The 23341-nt window shown below is 34.4% G+C and overlaps 1 protein-coding gene across 8 annotated transcripts in view; it reads right to left on the bottom strand.

Moving 5' to 3' along the window:
• Window positions 1-23341, bottom strand: part of LOC120625896 (cAMP-specific 3',5'-cyclic phosphodiesterase) — a 504305-nt gene that overhangs the window by 113808 nt on the left and 367156 nt on the right. For 4 of the 8 annotated variants that reach the window (XM_039893163.1, XM_039893161.1, XM_039893160.1 and 1 more), the window contains 2 exons: window positions 15497-15694; window positions 9720-9755 (listed from right to left, as the gene is read on the bottom strand). In XM_039893163.1, the coding sequence (XP_039749097.1) occupies window positions 9720-9755; window positions 15497-15694 (234 nt within the window). Of the gene's footprint in view, window positions 1-4369; window positions 5383-9719; window positions 9756-15496; window positions 15695-20803; window positions 20900-23341 lie in introns of those variants that run through there. The other 4 variants (XM_039893158.1, XM_039893159.1, XM_039893156.1 and 1 more) reach the window with 4 other exon arrangements.

The following is a 23341-nucleotide window of genomic DNA, read 5'->3' as shown; positions in this document are numbered from 1 at the left end:
TGTGCGTAATTATATCTCTATCTCTGTATCTTTGCGTATATTTAAGCGTGTCTTATCAGAACGCACCGGCTCAATGCGCAAATATCTAGAAGCAACCTAATTAGACTGCACTTTAGAAATAGTTATGTGATTTTTTCAACAGAATATTTTTTTCTCATTTTGTTCACTAGTTCTTAAGCATATTTTCCGTTTTTTACAATGTCCAGTCCATTTCGAAGCATCAAATAACTAACAAGGGCTGAGTTTTGTAATGATAAACGAGTTTAAACAACTCCATGATTCTTAAGGTCTGCAATCTATCTAATCTGCAAATCTGCTATTATTTCTATATACTTATTTTTTAATTCAATTTAGTATTTTAATTCGAATAAAACGCAGTGTACATTTCATGATTCAAAATCCTACTAATATTACTAATGCGAACGTGAGTTATTTGTTTGTCCATATACTTTCTAGGTATAACATGAGTAGTGATGCAGTTCACAAAGGTGGGGCTGCGGACATGTCTAGGTCTTTAGCATGCAAAAAGAATGAGACATAAGTGTATTAAAAGGGTATATTCTTTTAAATTGTGTCTTTAAAAATCACATGCATAAAAGCACTTTTGTGGAATTGTGCTTATGCTGCGTAATTTGCGGAGCTTCGTTAAATTTCTAGGAGTGAGCTACAAATTCTAGTTAACATTTAAAATCTAAAAGAATTGGTTTTTCTCGCGTCGCAAGCACTCTCCAGTAAAAAAACTTATTCTGCATTTATGCCTGTCTCAAGCTATGTTTGTTTAAAAAGGCCCTGCAGCATTGTTGATTTCATCCGTCAATTTTCTATGTAGTGGACTGTGATGTTCTCTGTCATGTTTTTCGGTATTGTTTTATTCGTATTCACTCATTGGATTTACTCTATTTTTTCAAAATTATCATTTCAGCGTGCATTGTTTTTGTTACAATCTTCGTTTAGCTGGAGTACATAGTATAGTTACAAATAAGAGAGTGATAATTGGCAATCCAACGTAAGATGTTTTATAAGCAAAAATCTTTTGTTTGTATTGGCGTTATATAACCAGGTAATTGCCTGCCATACAAAACACGCGCATCGTCCTGTGGTGCAGCTATATTTCACTATTGAGCATTGATTATGAATAAAATTTATCAAATTCTATATCGTTTTATAAAAATTCAGTTCAGTCATAAAAACGTGTATTTATAGTTGTATCACATTTTAAAGCAAAGGAGTCAATTAAAAGAAGCGCCCGTTTCAGCATGATTCCCGCAAAAAGTAAACGTGTACGCCGCTAAAGATGCAGGCACATAACAAATAATAGTACTGCCACGCAGGTTGGACCTGGAGCAATGGCCACCACCTTTGCTTAAAATATAAATATAAATCTTATATGCCCGTTAAGGAAAACATCATAAATACAAAATAGGAAATTAGGATTAAGAAAATTATATTTGACCCTTAACCCTTAACCCTTTGAAAACTGCAAGCAATAATATTATCCACGCTATGTGGGGTCTGCACTTCATGTCTTCTTCTACTATTCACTTCTATCATCTGATATCTTACTATCCTTTTACACGCATATCCTCTTTCACCCAATCCAACCGTCTCTTTTTTCGTCTGCCTCTACTCCTTTGCTCTTCCACATACATAATATTTATTATTCTTCTGTTAACATGATTTTCTTCTCCCTCAGCTAGCCAAACTCATAATTTTTACTGTCACTGTCGCCTCCTTTTAAACTTCCTCTTATATACTTATTTTTTATCTTATCGCACCGCACAGTTTATAGTCGTAAGGCACACCTTTATGTAAAACATTTTTAGAATCCTACAAAGCATTTAAAAATGTCACATGTATTTTTTAGGGAAGAGGTAAATATAATCTCCGGAAAATGAATCTTACATAAAGGGAATTTGTGTTTACTTTGATTTTTATCATGTCAAGTAGATTTTCCTTTGCACACTTTACATCTTTCAATATTGAGTTACATTTTCTTGTCAATAGTCTCATTTTTACATCTACCTGACATCTAAAATAACTGGAAAAAGCTTATTATTAATTGTATTTGCGAATGTTAAGGAATCAGTTATTTCTGCTTTATAATATAAAGTAGGTAGGTATTACTGAGTAAAGTGATACGAATAAATAATCGGTGTCGATTTTCTAGTAATTTAAATAGTTTTTAACTATAACAGTACATGTAAATATACGTATTCAGTACAGTCGATTTAGTTTCTTTTTCATGTATGTATCATTTTATTTGACCAGTCGTGTCCTGTGAAATAAATATTGTTGTTTGCCTTAGACTATTAACAATCAGTATTAAATATCTTCGAACATTTAATAATAATAATAATATTATTTTACTTTCAAACAAGGTATAACATTGTGTTAATATGACCTTGCCGAGTTCTCTAGCGCAGCGGTGTTCCGGAGACAAAACACACAGCGCCAATATAAGTTGAGCAAGCCCAAATGACGCAGTAAGAATATTGTCGGTATCATCTAAATTGGTTAGAAGTCACTTAGCTAATCGTATAAATAATTAGGTTGTATCTAATTAATGTAAAATAGTGTCGTTATATAGAAATGAATAACAGTTTTAAGAATTAACAAGTTAAATAATTTCAGAGTAACAATTACCGATGACGAGAATGTAAAACAAGTGATTAAAAGAATATTACAATGGTAGTTAACAACGAAGAATAAATTTAATTTTTGTCACTGTTGCAAGAAATGTATCCTTTGTTTTTTTAATTTCATTAGAGGACCTTAATTACTTTAAAATGTAAAAAAAAACAAAGGACAAATTTCTTGCAACAGTGACATAAAATCACGTTTGTTTTTCATTGTTAACTACCATTGTAATATACTTTTAATCACTTGTTTTACATTCTCGTCATCGGTAATTGTTACACTAAGATACACGATTCTGTTTTCTGAGTTGTCGCTATTAAAATATATACATTATTGTTGGCTTCAATTCCAGAAATATTAATTTAACAAGTTGGACATAGTTATCTGTCTGTCTGTTGTAGGAAAATAAGTATCAATATACCTCACGATATTATCGAATTAATGAAGATTTGTTTAATTAAGTTTGTGTGAAAATAAGCAATAGAACCAGATCAACTGATATATAATGTCGAAAGGTTGCAAAACTGAAGTGGCAATCGAAGAAGCGCATAGCTAAGTGGATCGATGGATATGGGTGACATTAGATATTGAAATCTTGGTAAAAATATCCAGGATTGTTTACAATAGGTATCTTTTGAATAATCCACATTTATCTTTTAACGTGGGAGTATACAAATCTTAATCTCTAGTTATTTATTTTATTGAAAACATTTATATAATGTTATTTTGAGAAGGCATTTGAAAGAAACTGAGGAATTAAGGACCTAAACCTAATAAGTACTAGTCTAGACAGACTGCCCACACCGATTTATATCATGTTTTGTTATAGTTATATTATTTATTTAGGTATTTTCTGGTACAATAAACATATACAGAAGGTACGATCCTTAGCGTACAATATTTATTATCGCTTCGTGATTAAGGCCAACTTGCGTATACACATTACACAGGGGAAAGTTAAGATTGGGGAACGATTATGTCAAGTCACGCAATAGTATTGTTAGGCTACTATTTCTGGTATCTGCGTTTTGGATGTAAAGAAGTCAAAGGAAAGATTAGAGTCTAATCAAGATTTTTATTACAAAGGGACTGATATACTTTAGCTCCAAAGTTCTTTATTATTTAGCAGGTAACAATAATGATTATGATCTTTTGATATCAACTTCAGAAAATTCATGAAAATGATAACAATTCTAACGTTCATAAAGTGGTTCAATTTGATTTCCAATCGTTATTTTATTTAGTTCAAAGGAATTAATTCCCTCAATTAAGGATATCGAAAGAGATGTGGGCGGTAGTAATTTGAACACACCAAAATTGTTGTTACCAACAGAGATGATTATGCTAAATAGTCTTGCCAGTTGTCTATAAATTAATGACACTTTACTTTTTTGAGCATCCCTGCTGTTAGTGTATAGTAATAAATTACTATTCTGTACCATTTCAGCAATACTTGCAACGTAGTATAATTTTCTGGTAATGCATCGCTAATTAGACTATTACAAGTCAAAACAAAAAGATGTGCTTGGATTTCATACATTGGAATATTTACTTACCGTCTTCTTTTCGTAACATATGACTACGATTCAAACAGGTGGTAAATTACTTACAAACGAAAAATTTCACACGATTCAAAAGAGCTTGTTAAGATACACGTCCTGAATAAAGCTTAATTTGAATTTCAAAGTAAGTAAGTACATGTAATATAAACTGTGTTATGAAAGCTACTCACGCATCACGCCTATTGCGCTCATCCCAGAATTTATCCCAGAAAGTAGATCTGTTTTTGATACGCAACACGCTCGTGCTCAATGTTCGGGGCAGGCTTCCACCGCTGCTGGTGGCCGTCACCCCGGTTGCCATGCTGTGCTCCGAAGCCGAACTCTTAGCGATGAATGTGGGCCCTCCACTGGCACCTAGTCCATCGGATTGAGATCCCGAACGATGCATTTTGATCGCCCGCTTATATTCAAGTCTACGTGACACAATAGGCCATAGTCAGTGCCAATTGACCTATCTAATCCTCTCACAGCGCTTCGAGATTACCCCTGACATCTACGCCATTTAAGATATTTTACGTTCGCCACAATTCACACTTAGCGCGTTAAATTGCTTTCAAGGACTTTCGCTTAATTGCGCGAGGGTCTCTCCGTCACCAAAATGCCAATCTAAATGTCAGACACAACAATTAATGTTCGCAAGCACGCTATCATATCAATATGACGAATGTGCCGGATAATACTTTTTTTTTGTACATTATCTCACTCGTGTGCTCTTATCGAAACAACTCGACTAGTGTTTTTATAACTCGCGAACTTTGGTAAACATCACAACAACGTAATCAATAAAACAATGCGCTACTGTGTATTGTCAAGGTCCACTGATAAGGCCTGCGTTTTCATTCAACATAGGACACTTCTTTGCCAACTCGAAGAATGTGTCTAGTACGACTGAATAGTAAACGGGGCGGACCTGTCGAACCAGTGAATGACCTCGGATCTGTTCAACCGCGGGCTTCATGCACTCATCCAGTACTCTACAATAAGCACGTTTTTTTTGAAAATAAAGATATCCCATTCGCATTAGTTAACGATCACTTGACGTCTCTATATCGGCCCGAGGAGCGTCGTTTGGTGAAGGTAGATGGGAAAGTCACATTTTATTCGGGTTTTGCGTTGTGTGGGGGCTTTGATCACAGCGGAGTCGCAGAAGCGTGTGGCATGGGAGCAACGTGCCGCCGGCGCGCCGCGCGGACTGTCAATGGAGCCAACTGCCGAGGCGGAGGCGGGCTGCCGAGCTCGGCGCAGCGGCCGCGGAGCGTCCCACTCACTCGCCCGGCCAGCGCCGATGGTACGCGACTTTGCCCGAAGATAAATTTGGCGCTAATGAAAACTGGCGGCGGTGGGCGCCGGTAATCAATGTTCGACGAGGAAATCGAGGGCCAGGCCAGGAAGAATATTATCAACCTCAAGGAGGGTTCAGGTGCGCGGAGCTCAGCCGGCGCTTTATTATTATTACGCCGCAGCTAGTAAACGCTCCCGGATAAATTATTATTGTTGTGTACAATTTATACCTTCCTACTTGGGGAAAGCCTCCGGCTATCATCACCATTTGAATTTCATTAACATTCCAATGCACAATATGCTTTTTGTTTTTTCCGTTACTTTATTGAGGGTATGTTCAATTCTGAACTTGGCGTCTTTATCAGAGCTACATAAAACTATAGAATAACTTTTACGGAAGTTGAAACATAGGTAGATAGGTACCTTGTACGTACTTATCATCATCCGCAGTCTATTATCGTTCCACTGCTGGATGCAGGTCTATTATTGTTCCACTGCTGGTTGGAATTGATTATTTATTTCAAAAGGAGCTCAATGAGCATATATAAGAGATTACTGCGTTAACCGCCCTATAATTATTAACTAGCTGACCCGTGCAACTTTGTTGCACCAAATCGGTAATTACCGGAAAACACAAATAAAATGTCATTTTCTAAAAATGAATCCTAGCTAGATCGATTTATCGCACCCGAAACCCCTGTATACAAAATTACATCAAAATCGTTGGAGCCGATTCCGAGAATTGCTCGTTTATAGATATAAGATTAGTCCATCGTGTCATCGAGACATATAATTACAAAAAAGTCAATGCCGTTTCTGCTATTTTTTATAAGCATCACGGACTAGACTAAATAGAAAAGATAGCAGGCAGGTATACGTATGGACTAAACAAGTTACCCGAAAAACACAGAGTAGTGTGGGCTTACTTTACATTATCTTGTTTTCACGAAGATTAAGCGAAGTAATAAACAATATTTTAGCGAGGTTTTTTACTAACTTAGTTAAGGCGTAGAGTACAGAGTTTCACCTATTTATTTTTGTTATATATATAGTTACGAAGTCAAATTTGGCACTTATATTATAATTTTTAAGGGAAAGCAGGCTTAAGTTTTCCAACTTGTCATAAGAATTCCTCTCATTATTGTCAATGAGAAAGCAGCGATCTGGATGAAATTTAACATAGAGATAACTTGAAGTAAAGACTTTAGACTACTAGAATACTTATTATCTCGTAAAAGTGCCCGGGAAACAAATCAAATTTGTTACCTATGCACGGCTTAAAAACCAATATCGAATTTTAACAGCGTTTTGCATGGAGTAAGCTTGCGACTTAGAGACAGACATAATACTATGTAACCAGGAGCCCTAAATTCCCGGGGGATTAAAAACAGCCTTGGGCAGCTTAAGTTATCACTATGATGGAACCAAATAATAATAAAAACAAAAAAAAAATATTACTTATCAATCCTTGTAATTAATATTAATTATTTAGTTTTTCCTAACATCAAAGGTTGTCTGGAAGAGATCGCTTTAGTGATAAGACCGCCTTTGCGCTCTACTTTATCTTCTAAGTTTCTTCTGTATTTGTGTTTAATTTGTTTAAAATGTGTGTGTGCAATAAATATTTCAAACAAACAAACAATCAGTTATAACAGCTTAATTCACATTTAAATTATTATGTTTAATAGTTTTTAGTTCAATGCTTATTTAATTTTTTTTAAATGTTACCGGATATAACAACAATAATTCTATATACACCTATAATTGATTATTTTAATGGCACTATACAGAATTTGTAATTCTACGCATAATTTAATTTTTTTGTAAATGAATAAAAAAACCATAATGAAATATAGTTGGTCAGTTCAGTAGGCCAAACAGAATATTTGAAATTTTTTTTTAATGCATATAAAAACTTCGGAACTAAAGGAATGATTATTTTGTATATAATTATTTTGTATATATAGCTGCTAATGGATCTAAAAAATCTATGTTGTTATATACTCAATGTAACTTCAGAATATATTTATAGTAATACAGTATATATTTGTATTTGTCCGTGAATGGACTAATATCGTAAGCGTGGAAACATTGTTTCGCTTGGCGCTGAACCGCTTGGCCGCGAGAAGTTCGCGCCAAACTCCAGTAATGGAGTGCCTCTCCAGGAGAGGCACAAAAAGAGAGAGAGTTAGAGAGAGTATTTGTAGGACAAAAAATTTGTCTTTATAAGCATAACTCAACTATACAGTTGATGAATTTATTAATTATAAGATTGCTTAGAAGCATGCGGCTGCGTTTTTAGCTCCAAAATGATAGAAAAACTAATGTTCAAATGTAAAATGTAAATTGTTGATATTTTAGAAGTTGATATTGGAAAATATGAGTTTCTTGCCAGCTTCTTATCGGTGGAATCTGCTTTCCCAACCGGTGGTAGTCACTACAAAGAGATGGACTTGACTTTTGAAAAGAGTAAGACAACTTGAAATAAAATAATTTGAAATGTTGATTTACATCATGCTTAAATACACTTTATTCCTAATTTTAATTGTAATAGATTTATTTCCGATACCTATAGACGTGCTGTAAGTATAGCAATTATTTGCTAAAATATCTTATAAATATTGTGTGGTTGATGTCAGTTTAGCGCACTTATAATTTTAGATAATTTATGAACTTTACCCATCCTTGGAGGCGTAGGGTTTACGGTAAAACTCATATTATGAGTTTATGTTTACACCTTATTATTTGTTACATTTCTTTACTGTTTTGAGTAATTTTAAATAAATAAAAATAATATTGTGCTAGCTGAGAACGCACTGAGTTAGATGTATGAAAACTAGACAACCTCACGATAACAGATATTCTTTACATTTAAAAGGATCGAATCCTTCACCAATTCGATTATTTTTGTCTCTGGATTTCGCAACAAAGTTTCGATCACTGTTACTACTACTTGTGGTGTTAGAGTTGTCAAGTCTCTCATCACTGAAGATCACGTAAGCATTTATCGCGTAGTTTCAATATTTATAATAACTTAAAATCGTAACGACGCGAAGTTCGCGTTAGCGTAAAACTGTAATTTTATTTGGATGTCATAGGGCCGATTTCGTATAGAGTTATAAAATCAAACAATCATCAAGCACGATTTTATAACTTGAAAAAAAAGGAAGATTTAAAGTTGCTGTCAGGTTTGCTAAATTGTAACTTTAACGACAAATTTACGTTACTATATGGGGTAAAGTTACGTAAATCTGGAAAATTGATATCATCATCATCATCATTATGAACAACACATTACCGGCCCAAGAGAGATCTCCTCTCAGAATAAGAGTGTCAGAAATTGATAGACGCCCTTCAGAGCATTATGGCGAACTCTCAGGCAGCAGGTTACCTAACATATTTGATTGCTTAAAACGCACTTAAAGAGGTCCATGCCAGGCATCATAATTGGTCAACTTGAACCCTTAATCACTTTGCTATCACCGCTAAAAATTATTAAATGTGTTATGGTGTCAAATCCGGAGATAAGATGGGCCAACCGAAATACTTACGTTAACGCCGATGTGACATTATTAACTTTAAAAATTACATAAAACCTGACATCATTCAATGCATCCCACGCAACAAGACGCTATTTAAAATAATATTTATTGTATAAATTATAGCTCATACGGGTAGATAAACACAACTACAATTGCAAGGACAAATAAAGAACAAGACAGTAGTAACAAATACTGCAACACAACATCAATCAAAACGGGTAGGTTACTTAAATACACAGTGAGATCTTGGTAGCGACCAGTGGAGCCAAAGTAATGCACAAATAATCTAGGCTTTGATTCTACGCCATAAGATAATTTATATTAGGTACATGTATTGAGGTGTTTTAACAAATTTCTAAGCTAAATTAAATTGATCTGTCTAAATACAGATCTATACTTTTTCACGGATAACGTCGTAAAAAAGATAGTATTAGATTTCGGCATGCCAATTTAGTTTAGTTTAAATATACATGGTTAACACATGATGTAAATTGCAATTCTTTATAATCGACGATATGCGATATACCATGAAGTCGTTTTATGTTAACAGTAGTTTTTTACTCACTGACCACTTTCATAATCTCACCGTATACTAAAAGTAGTACAAGCTAAAGTAGATCATGCTATATAAGTCAACAGAAACCAGTGTTTACAAAGCGGACATGCTATATGTAAGTGCACCGATAAAAATACATACGCTCTGTCGAGCTGGGCCGCCTCGACCTCCTTGAATCTGTAAGCAATTAAAAAATATGGAAAAGAAGGTAGATTGCAGATTTGAGACACCTAAGCAAAGTTAGGTCGCGCGTACGATAATGCGGGACATAGCGTCACACCAAGACTGTAGTCTGTGCTTCGTGTAGTGGCAGGCTTGTTGTGGTGGTAATAGCATGGCATCGGGTCGTATCGAGTGTTGGTTTCTTCCAGTCCTAGCGCAAAGGATTTTTTTTATACGCGGCAGTACGTTATGCATGTGCGTCGTGCCGTTAATTCAACCTAAACGTGATGTATGACAGCGTGGTGACGCGTGTCAAGGAGGCGTTGACGCTGCGTGCAGCGTCAGACTCGTAAACGCAAACCTATGATGACATATGGTCTCATTCGCAAAGACGACGCGACGAGTGACGCTTACGATGCTGTTATTGACGCGAATCGGTGGTAGAGATCTCACAAAAAATGTATAAGTGAAGCAACTTTTTGTCTATACTTATAAAGATTTTATTGTATCCAAAAGATATGAGAAGTTATTTTGTTTTTTTTTTTGGTTATTTCAGGCGGACCAAGCCGATGGGCTACCAAATGGATAGCCATCACCTATATACACAGTAACACTTCGTAGGGCATGCAAGGAACACGTCCTACAAAGAGTCACCCTATGTTCATTAATTTGAGGCGTAGATGTTAAGCCTGTAACTACACCGGCAATCTCGCCCTCTCAGACTGGAGCACATCATTGCTTCTTTGCAGCAGAAATAAGTATGGACGTACTTTCTCGGACGAGCTCCGTCACAAAAGCTCTACTACTATTATATTATTATAAGATGTACTGTTTGTAACACTTAACATGAATAAATGTATTTACTTTCTTTCTTTTTTTACTGTTGAAATACTATATCTTTATAATTACATAGAATAACAGAAAGAAGACACACGTCGTAGTCGTAGATTTAAAATTACTAGTTTTCGACAAGAAACCATTTTATGGGTACAGACAAAAAGTTGCTTTAGTTGCACAGTTTTTTTTAGATATTTTCAGTCGGCGCCTTTAAGGCATCTAGGGGTCAATATATGTGACGCAGGTGTTCTTGCAGGGCAAGGTGACCTGCATCGAAAACACTGCCGTTCGGCAAATGTTTTGTTTCCTCGTCTGACGCTGTTGGCAACAACATAGACTTCGTGTCACGTATACCATGAGCTGTCTCTATATACACGGAGTGTTACCGTATATCTAAACACATCTCTCGCGTTTTAAAACACATAGTTTTTAAGCAATGTTCACACCAATGCATCCAACGTGACGCACATTGGTGTTAAAATTTGTGTTCTGAATTGGGATTCCGAATCACTGCTCTCTCTGCAATTATGCTCAAAAAGATGTGTCTTTGGATCGGTCTTACGCCGGACGCAATCCTGCGCGCCGTCGTGGATGCAGGTGGCAGGATTACTAATATAATAATACTCTAAATACGCTAATAACTAATCGATTGCTGATATATCCAGCCGAATAGTAAAGCGATGTTGGATATATCGGATACATGATAATTAGCGGATATCCGTTTCGTCTCTAGAAATTATCGAATTGACTAATTGAATAAGTTAAACCATAGCAAAGTTAATAAACATTTTACAAGACTAAGTGACTGCTTATATTTATCAGCTTAATAACATTGAATTACTCAACAGTAATACCGCGAAGTTTAGAATAGGATTTACTATAGAATAGGTACAATATCCAAGTTTACTACGCAGATAATAGTAGAATTTAAGTTAGATGCTTCGCTTTGGTTGTAAGAAACATGCAATAAATAAATAATAGATAACACGATTTTATTGTTTCGGCTCGATACGACCTGAAAAGTTCTTACTATAAGACGGCACAGGGGTCATTCATACACAGAACTATATCGCATGCTATTACCAGCTGATTTGTATGCTGTGAGTAAGCTCTACTTAAGTTAATCAATCGTTACGCTGGCGCACTTTTAGACTGATCGTGTTAATAGCCTTAGTAAAAGAACTGTCCGCTCGAAATCGAGGAGTTGGTTTCGCACATCAAACTCTGTATCTGTATCTTTAAAGTAAAATTAACCTTATGTCATTCTTTTTAGTGTCGCAAATCCTGTACTTCTAGTTTACAAACGTTCCGTCAATAGCCCGAGCATGTATTTTAGGCAATTTGAGTTTTAAATTAATATAAATAAGATTCATTTTACTCTGATGTTCGAGTATTTTGATACTCGAAAACGACTCTACGATTGCAAGAATCACAAGGGTACAGATCTCATCCTAGCTTTGGAATGCTAGTTTTCTCAACTAGCCTAAAAGTGCGATAGCTATTAGTCGTACACAACATCAATATTACGGCATCGAATTGTAAAAGAGCTTACTTTTTTAACCATTAAAATCACGATATTATATCATATCCTGATTTTATTTTAATTGTGTAGCAAAAGTGGTGGGCACACAGTGTCGTCAAAAGCACGTGGGTTTGTGATATGTGTTCCACCATCAGTTATAAATTTATTAGGGTTTTACTTAATGAGCCGAACCACGGGCCACCCTGCACGTTGCTGGTAATTTGTTTACACTGGTTTGTGTTGAGGCAACATGTAGAGAGGCCATGAAAATAAACGACATCCTTATTTTGGTTAGATATATACTATTTTCATGTAGATCTGGCCGAGATTTATATTATTTACTTACTTTTACCTTTTTTGTGTTTCATGTTGAGGTAATATCTAGAGAAGCCTTAAATATAAAATAAAGTTCTTATTTCGGTTAAATTTTACTATTTTAATGTTAGTATAGTTGAGAGGTTTTGGGCACCAATGTGGTGTTTTATAATTTTTTTGCTATTTTATGTTGAAGTTTTATGTAGAGAGGTCTTAAAATGTATGTATTCACAGAAGTATGTTATGTAGTTATCGATAGGGTTTTCCTAAATTGTATTGTATTATTATGTAGAATCCTTCTAAAAATAAACGGCGTCCTTATTTAGGTATAGTTTTCCATTTTAATGTATATGTAGCCGAGAGGTATATATATGTCTATAAGGTGAATCATAATTCATTTTTAATTCATATTAAACAGTGAATATGAAATAAAAGGACAAAAGCAAAGAAAATTAAATTAAATTTTGATGTTATCTTATGTAAGACGTAGTAAGGCAAGCAAAAATAAAAAAATGATTGATTGAAGAATACAAAAAAAATCAACAGAATTCAGTTCGTCCATTAACTTAAATAGCTTTTTGTTTTCTCTTAAACAATAATATTCTTCGCTTTCTTACAAAAGCCATTCTTAAATATTATAATATTAACTTTCTAACTGTTCTTTAATCAATTTTGACTAGCGAAAGGATTCGTTCTTTGATGATTTTTTCTTAATTTTATGGTAAACAAATCTTTTTGTACCATTAGTGACCAAAGAAATTAGCAAAGGAGGAAGGTCGATACAGTCATTTTTCGCCCATTGACTGCTTGATGTGATATTACGTTCATTTAATAATATGCAATATCTAATCAAACATATATATTTTTTTTTAATTTGTTTAGTTATAAATTGAGAACACGACAAAAGCGAAACACTCTCTTTTTGCTTTGACTTACTCAATTATTTACCATGTAAACCTATAATAAAATGTATACCTAATTTGAAAAATGCTTATGCATTTTAAAATGTTCAGAAACCAAATAATCTTGTTTTCTATATGGGACGGGCCAAAAATGCTTTTTATCCTACTCCTTTTAACCTACATTTAATAATTAATTCTGATTTCAATAAAATTTATTAATTTCTTATAGTTAATTATTTTATTAGCAGAAGGGTTTTCCAAAAATCATTTCCTTGCCAGCAAATATTCAGTAATTTGGATACCGTATTGAGAACTTAATTAATTAGGGTAGCCAGAGAATCTATCAAGTGTATGCTAGCTGCTCTAAATTTTGCTACAATATTAGAATATTGCCGGCCTATAGGTATTATCTCTACGTATTATTTCTCAAAGGTGTTTCATCGTGGGTTTCAAATATTACTACCATTTACTGAATTAATATCAAAATTAATGGATGATACAATATTCAGAAGAATATTTTTTCTAATAACAACATTTCCATTAAAATACTACATCCAGAGGGAACACAAGGCATTACTTATACCAGTCACGAACTTTACCTTTTAAATAATACCTCTAGAGCACAATCTAACTTGCCGAATTAAATTTGGTTTCGTTCCTAAATGTTCAATACAATCGTGACCACACATTTCACATGTCAGAACTTCTGTTCTAGCGTTGTGTGAAACATTATATGATTCAAGACTCGAAGATAAAATCAGCGGCGAGCTACGTGTTTTTTAATGCAAATAGAAATATAAAAGTTAGATTGCTTTGTCGGTATTTCTGTATTTCTGAGTCACGCAGAATAACCGTATACAGAATAACTGACCGAAATAGGGTTTATAATATTTGTTTGGGTTTACAGATTAAACATAGTTATAATTTTTTCAATTGTTCATAAATTTTGCAAACGGATACAAAATTTGTATCCGTTTTCTTTTCGCAGTTTCAGTTAACACGGGTACCATCTTCGAGTGGGTTTTTTTTATTGACCAATAAACCGTGCGAAAACAAATTTATTTTACTATTTTAGCATACACCTGTAACTGAAAAAAAAATTAAGTTATTTTTATGTATAAGGTATAAGTGTAACAGGCAAATGAAGTGAAACTTGTTTGGTTTATGTTTGTTAGTATGCCTAAACTTATACACGTATTAGGAACTCAAGGTTGAGTAAGTCTTGTCGATTTAGTTGAAGCTTGTCTCCAGGTCAAATGGAACTGGTGTCATGGCTGCCACATTAAGAGTTTCACCTCAAAATTACTTTACCACTTCTCACTTCTTCTCACTTTGCTGCAGCTTTTTACGATAACCCTTTGTTCGATTCCCTATTTTATTAAGAAACTGACGTGCAGTTTCTTCATAAAATAGTGTTTAAATCTATGTTTCCAAATTCAAACCCAATTGATTTACCAGCAATATAGTTTGTTTAATAACAGAGGTGAACGCTCGCTCTCGCGGAGCTATGTGTTTATGTAAGATATATTCAGTTGATATACGGTAACTTTGCCCTATTTACATTAAGGATGTAGTCTCCAAGAAATTTGCCTCTATTGATTTCTCTATTTGCTGTTTACCTTTGTGTACAGTGTACATTGATTTCGTGTGAAGGTTTTGGTTAGGATGTACTGTTTCTGTACCTTAAACATAATACTTATTAAATATTGGTAATTTAGAAGAGTGTAGAGCACAGTTTTAAGCATATTGGAATAATAACGCATTAAAATAGAGAGCCTTTCTTAAAAATACTAAACAAAAGTGTTGTTTGGTAACCGTTTTTCCATTGAAAAACTTTTTCAGAACAAGCCGTTAGTACTTGTATATTAGTATAAAATTAACACGTTCACAATCGAGTATCAATATAGCGTCACAGTTAATAAAACCCTGTTGTTTGTTTTAACGTCGTACCTGTAACTGATTTTTAACTTACAATAGCTCTGCTAGGAGCGCTGTTATGTGGATAAAATACTGTTTTAAAATACCGAAAATAATAATACGTTTTACAGGGTTTAGAATTTGACTCAACGATTATGTGCGTGCGAATCTGTAAACTGAGTGTACAGGGTGTACCGTATTCTTGCATCTCAGCATGATGTGTATTGGCTTCTAGGCGTTATTATAACTAAGTTAAGACTCACCTTTCACTGGCAATGGAGCTGTTTCTCGACATGGACTTGGGTGACATTTCGAAGTCGGAATCGGATCGGTAGAGGAAGGACTCGCGGCGCTGCGGCATGGACTGGAGCACCAGCGCGGCGGAGGGCGAACCTCCCTCGAGGGGGGAGCGCGCTCCACCCGCGCCACCGCCGGCACCCGCGCCATTCTCCACATCGAAGCTGGAACAAAGGACAAAGGATTAACAACACGAATATACCACGATAGCTGTCACCCATAGGGTGAGAATCATTGTTAAGGGTAAGTATCTATCCAGGTTAACTTGAGCAGTTTCAACAAGCTAGAAGTTTCATAAGGTATAAATACAAAAGGCTTATATTTAAAATTAAAATCCTTATTAGACTCTAGTACTTACATAGAACACTTAGTCTGGGAAATTATGGTATGGAAAGTTCAAATTACTATAGATGTTGTGTACAAAAAAGTCATCTAACACATTTCAAAACATACGGAAAAAGATTTCGATACTCAGTTAGGTATTAAATTATTCTATACTTTTATAAAATACGTTTATTGTATTTTTAATTATTTTAGCGAAGAACTTAGTAAAAATTTGATCTTGAGACGTTGGTGCTAAACTTCCAAATGTTTTCATCAAATTATTAAATTTGCCAATGGACACCAGTACACAGTGATTTTTTTAAATATAGTGATAGTGTCATTGATTTTACGGCTTATAAATTGTGACGTAGAATAATACCTTATTAAGATATAAATTGAATTTGCCACAAAGAGATTATTTAATGATGCCATATCGATTAGGATTACGCAAATGATAATTATTATTAATTTTGCAATGATCCACAGAGCTTGAGGCCAGCTTAGAAAGTTACGATAAAGTCTGACTTGCTGCCTATAGTGCATAATAGTAATGGCGACATCTACTTCTGTGTAATACAAATAAACTGAATAATAAACCAAAGAAATACCAGAAAAATGATTACACGTTTAACTGGCTGGTTTTATTATAAAAATTGTCTATTGAAAAATAAATTTTAGACACGTTCTTTATTTGCAATATAATATAGTAATAGTATCAAAGCTATCAGCGAATATCTTTATCCCTCGGAATGAGGAGTTCCGCGAAAATTATGTATTCTTGTGACGTTATTTTGTATCTAAGAACAAAAGTAATCATACCTATTATCTATTACTTAAAATTTTTAACAAATTTTAATCATTAGATATTTCGTTTTACTTATATCTACACTTATATTATAAGTGCAAAAGGGTGTTTGTTTGTAACCTATTTCCGACTCAACCGTTTGAAATTTAAAAAAAATTTATGAAATTTGGTATACATGTAGCTTGCATCCTGGATATGAGCAAAAAATAAAACCTATTTATCTGAAAAAACTGCTCGTATAAGAAACTGCACGATTAAAAGAAAATGCATTTGTTACCTGTGTGCATGGCTGACAAATTAACTTATCGAGTTGAACTTTTGCATTGAAATAAATTGCCACCATCCATAGTCACATAAAATATATTAGTTCTGGGACAATAAAAGGTTCCTGGAGGGCTAGCAAAGGTAGGAGACAAAAATTTTATCCCGTGATTATGTCCGCTGACAGGGGATAAAATTAACGTGTCCACCTGCTGAAGACGGGAACATGGAATAGGAGAAGTTTACCCCCGTTTATTACATATTTTATTTGGATATTATTTCCACTTGTGCGCCAGTGCTCTGAGAGTTGATAAAGCTGTCGGGATAATTTTAAAACCCCAAAATAAAAATTCGAAGAGCAGACGTAGTCGCATCCAACAAAGTTGTACAAAACTATTACTTTGGTATGTTTGAATTTATTTGTTGGAGATACTGGAGTTACTTTTTACTTAAAACCAAGTTCATTAAAAACGAAATGTGTTTATGATTTCAAGCATACAATTTTCCATACAATACATGTATAAACCACAAGCTTTCATTCTGCATTCCCTACATCCGAGCGTCCACGCGTTTTTTTTGTTTTTTTAAACCTCTGGTGAGAAACTTTCCTCGAGTTAATAAGTAGGTATTCTATGTTTTGCATCTTCTAAGCTATGCATGGTTCGAATTTCATCAAGATCGGTGCAGTTGATAAGGTGAACTTAGGTTAAAAAGACAAGAAAACAAACAGTCCCATTTGTAATGTTAGTATGGATTTATAAAATAAGTACCTATAAAAAAACATTATGATTTTACGTAATTTAAGAAATTGCTGTTAAGTATTGTGGGCGTTAAAAGAAGCTCGTATTTTTATCTCAGCCACCGTAGGCGGGGATTTTCTTTAAAAATAGAAAGGATTGTCTAATGAATATTTCAGATAAAGTAACTGAAAATAGCTATTCGAGTGAAAATATTTTTAGTAATTATTACATTTTCTTGACATAAAATTCTTTCGAACTTTCATACTAAGAATAAATTAAATTTGAAAATACCATTTGTAACATTTTATGTCTCCATCGTAATTTGTTATTATGAGTATTGCAGAGACATCTGTACCAATTTTCACGAACGAATGAACACTGAAGTCGTACTCTTTCAGATTCGTAGTTCGGTGAGTTGCCACTAGAGGTAGTTCTCCTACGACTGGCTTTGGTATACACACACTAAATTCCAATATCCAAGTATCGATTATATTGTCTTAGCAATTTATACGCTTAGGTGTATAATTAATGTATTCCAAAATCGTCAGTTCGAATTATTAATTTAGTTGTGCTATTCTTTTATCTCCGTACCGTACTGATAAGGATTGCTTTACTAACTTTGTTCTTCGATCAGAAGTTGCGGATAAGATTGATTATTTCAGGCTATAGTCAATAGTATCTGGTCCCACTAGCAAGCCTCATCATCATCTCATAAGTACTATCATCGTGAGTACTATTAGTGGAATCTCGTATCAGACAATTAAAATGCCATCAGAATGGCATTTTTGAGAATACATTATTGAGTGTTTGTGCGATTGATGATTAAGGCATTTAATCACAACTATTGAGTTCTGAGCGTAGAACGGCATTGAGTTAACAACGGAGTATACTAACAATTGACGTGATTTATTTAGCTACACGAACAACTTATATACACTGTTTATCAAATAATCTTATTAGACATGTACTGTATGTTTGTCAATACGAGACCAATACAGATATTCATTAGCTTGTAATTTATACAGATAGAAACGTAAGCGGAAAAACAACAAAAATGAGGATTAACAACTTACATGTATACCTACTTACATCCGCTTTTAATACTCAATGCATGCGCTATCCGATGACAAGCTACCTAGCAAAGTTGCTATTTGTTAAAGATTAAGTATATCTTCTGACAATTACGACGATAAAGAATACAACAATACATTCGTAGGGGTTGGCAGTAACATACTCGTTGACTCCAGTTTTCTTGGAGGTTTTATTATGTAAACAATCTTTTGTTAACATTTTAGTTTAAAGATCGTTTTGAAATATGTATGATAATAGATAATTATCAAATCATAAAAAAATAAATGAAATATTTTTTAAATTTTAACACATTTGTCTTTCTTCCATTTTGAAAATTAAAAATTGACAAAACCAAATGAAGATCGGTAAATAAATAATCAGATCCCATACTGGAACCTCCCGTGTTTTTTTTACTAAAATGAAAATTGTAAGTAAACCAGCGAATAAGAATCTATTTTTCTTCTTATTATTTTAAAATAACTTCATTTCCGCACCGTGATTTAATGTATAAAAGGAATCACGTAAAATTTTATATTATGTACATCACAACCATTCGAAGCTCGGGCTGCGGGCAAATTATTACTCGAAAATCTCTACATTTCACGGCAATAATAATATTATGTTAAAAGCTTCGACCAACATCTTAAGAAGCTTTCGCTTGGTTGTTGGATCAAGGGTCGGATACAGAAGGCAGTAGTCCTTGAAACGACTCGTATTGTGAGGTTCCTCACTCTGGAGCCCTGACCGCCGGTTGCTTGGGCATTCAAAAGCCCCGCAGTAGGGTGGATGTTTTTTTTTTATAAATTTTTAATAGTGTTTTTTATTTTTTTTAAGCATGGTTAAGAATTAAAAAAATCATGAAAAAGAATAAATGATAGAATTTATAAATAATTATGTTAAAAAATTTCCTCAAGTAGTAGTCAAAACACATTCTCAGTAGAAATATCTACATAAGGATCAAAACAAAAGTATCGCTAACGAAGGTATCAAGAGGGAAGTGGGTAGGTTGAGGCGGGGGAGGGCTGTTTGATATCTCGGCAAGCAAATAAGATCTATTCTATGAAAAATAACGTATATTTTAATATTGGTGATTTAATTTCCTTTGAAAATTAATATGTTCATGAAATAAAATAAGATAAAAGTAAATGGAGTGTAGTATCGTATTAAGATAAGTCTAAACACGATATATTTGTTTATCTCATTGTATTCTAAGAATAAAAAATAATGCAAAACAGTTCTGTTAACATTAGTCTCAGCCGTCATAATATATTTACGTTGTTATGAATAAAATTAAAGTCTATTATATATAGTATATTATTATTATACATTTTGTGAACAAAATTAATAATAGCGGTTTGGTTCCTAAATAAGTCGTTATTTGAGAATGGTATCAGGAAACGATTCCGTTCCAATAGGACCTAGAAAATTATCCTCATTAGTAGTAACCTTGTGTGGATGTTGACTGGGTTGATTTACCGCTAGTTTTGTGATTTAGAACTTTGAAAATTCAGCTAAAGAGTAGCGCGATATATTATATTAAAATCAATTATCAATATGCCTTGTGGTAACGGCAGACTAGAATACATTTCTCACCATCTCGCGGGTGCCGTACAAGGGAGTCTGAGATCAAACAGCAGCGTCAGCGCTAAATCTGACGGCCTATTGGCGCAGTGGGCAGCGACCCTGCTTTATGAGTTCAAGGCCGTGGTTTCGATTCCCACTACTGGTAAATGTTTGTGTGATGAGCATAATTTTTTTTCAGTGCATGGGTGTTTATATGTATATTCTAAGTATTTATGCATATTATTCATAAAAATATTCATCTGTCATCCTAGTACCCATAACACAAGCTACGCTTAATTTGGGGCTAGATGGCGATGTGTTTAGTGTCGTAGTATATTTATTTATAAATAAAAAAAAATACTACCATCTATTGCAGTTTGCCCAGTGTGTTGATTGTGGGCAAACTCTTCCGCTAAGAGCGGTCTTTAGTCCATCAGTTGTTAGCTACTGATTAAAATACCTAAAAAAAATTCAAAACCCTGTTGAATAGCAATGCACACGTTCAATACCTGCCGGTAGTACGTCTCCTTGCAGATACCGGCGCGCGTCTCAAGGGTCTCCTCGACGCTCCTCTAGCACTCCACCGGCGAGGGGCTTCACTCCACCTAATATCCCCGGTCAAGTTCAGTATACCAGCTACGACCACCGTTATCATTTAAATCAAATACAACTAAAAATAACTCAAAAGTATGAACCTTAAGTTTTTCAGCTTTTTTATTTCCTTTTGAAAGATAAGCGTGATTCTATTTTTTATTCCACCACATTTTAACTTCGAAGTCAAAGTCAAAGTCAAATATTTCTTTATTCAAATAGGCACATAGATGGCACTTTTGATGCGTTGAATATATACAAAATGTGCAGTGAGGCGTGATGACGATAACTACAATCGTTAACTTAAAACAAAAGCTACGAGGGTTCCAAACGCGCCCTGGTCTAAGAAATAGCCTCCAACAAACTTAGCCGGGTGTTCTTTTTGTTATCACCATCTCACATTGTCAATAGAAAATATTAAAGAAGCAACCTGCTTAGAGCAATTGTTCACATCCAAGCTTTTTTATCGTTTACATAATCCTTTATACTATAATAGGCCTTTTCTATAAGCTTTCGCTTTATACAAACTTTGAACTTTTTTAGTTACATCCCCAAGATATCAACCGGTAATTTATTGTAAAATTGTATACGATGGTTAGAATGTCTGTTTTTTTTAAATTCCACTACGAGTTAGCCCTTGACTCCAATGTCACTTGGTGTCAGTGACGATACAGCCTAAGATAGTGGCGGGCTAACCTGTTAGGGAGTATGGCGGTTATATTGAACCCATCGTGCCGGAACGGTAAATCGCTTAGCGGCACGTCTTCATCGGAAGTGTGGTAACCAGCCACGGTCAAACAAATAGTATTCTTTATTACCTTTCAACCACACAGTGACCAGTAGAGTCTACGACTTATTAAATTTGAGAACGATGCATAACGATCTAATTTAATTCTATAATCCTATTGATTTTATAGTTAAACCACGTGTTTTGTACATAACTTATGTCCGTTTTCACTAACGCCTAACAAGGCAATGCCTAAATAAGTAACGCGTAATCTAAGGATATTCTAAAGAACACACAAACCTTTGACCAAGAGTTATCCCCTAAGATTTGGTGAAATGTTTCTATTCTATGGATAATGCTAAAAACATAAGGCATTCGAGCAAGGCGATTGCTTGGTTTAGTGAAAATTGGTATAAGTACCTAACCTATTATTGATGTGCAGAAATAAAAAAAAAACCATTAAACCATTGGATATATTTTATTGTTAGCGTTATACATTACATTATAATTTATTTCCGGTTTTGTCGGAACTGCCGACTATGAGAGCCTAACTCTCATAATCTGATGAGATGGCAATTACTAGAGAGTGCACCTGCGTTTTCCCATACACTTGTGTACTTTGTACTTGACCACTATGGCCGAGATTAGTCAAGGAAAACTGTTACTGTTATATTTTCATTGGATGCTTTCACTGGATGGAGGAATAAGCTCCTTATGACAAAGCAAGAGATCTTTCCTCTGCTCCGTCGCTGCGTGATAGAAGGACAACCCAAAAACGCGCTGGCAGTATTTTTTTTCTCGTAATTTAAAAAGCAACTGGGAGTAATCTTTGATATGTGACTGTCACGTTTATCTTATCGTAAATATTTTTTTACGCATACGAGTAGTTTACACGGAATTTACATTTCCACGGTATGTAGATTATAGATTGTTACGTCATTTGAAGCCGGATTGTATACTAATCTATCAATACACGTTTACATATTGTAACCGATTGTATCTACGGAATAACTGATAGTAGACAACTGACTTAGTTTTGTTATCTAAAGTGGTTACTACACGGTTAGTTTATGCTTGACTAGCTCTGCCCGCGGCTTTACTCACATTTACAACTGCTGAGTTTTTTAGCCGGTTTTTCCTCGGTACGATTTGCCTTCCGAACGTTGGATAGGTACTTCAAAAAGATCGACTTGACGTTCAAAACTGCTTATATTAGGCCTACTACAAATAAATGAATTATGAATTTGAATTTGTACTTTTTCCATGATACTATCATGGAAAAAGTACAAATTGAATGGAATATTTATCAAATAAGAAAGCACTGCCTACCCTAAAATTTCTATATAACTTGTTCAAAGGATAATTTTATTTACCTTTACATATAGTGTCGGCGGTAGAGTCACTACAAATAGATCGACGTATCAAAGGTGGTTATAGAGATTTGACGTTTCTAAAGTTCCTATATGTAAGCATAGTAGGTCAGAAGTTGTAATTTTTTTAAATTGCCCTCGCTGGGGATCGAATCCAGGCCCTTCTACTTATAAACCACAGCGTCCAGCACTGCACCAAAGAGGTCGTGAATAATTTTCAAAGTATACGGTGTGTTATTCCAAGAAATAAGTTACCATACTAAGTAATTAAATAAATTCTTTAAGTGATTTAAGCACGAAAAGGTATTAACAGAATTGCACTCTAGATCTATCCCCCGGGACAATAGAAATCTCAAAAA

The sequence above is a fragment of the Pararge aegeria genome, chromosome 8 (assembly GCF_905163445.1).
Source record: "Pararge aegeria chromosome 8, ilParAegt1.1, whole genome shotgun sequence".
Classification (NCBI taxonomy): Eukaryota; Metazoa; Arthropoda; class Insecta; order Lepidoptera; family Nymphalidae; genus Pararge; species Pararge aegeria.
Note: the sequence above shows the minus strand (reverse complement) of the source record. Positions and strands in the feature narration are given on the sequence as shown.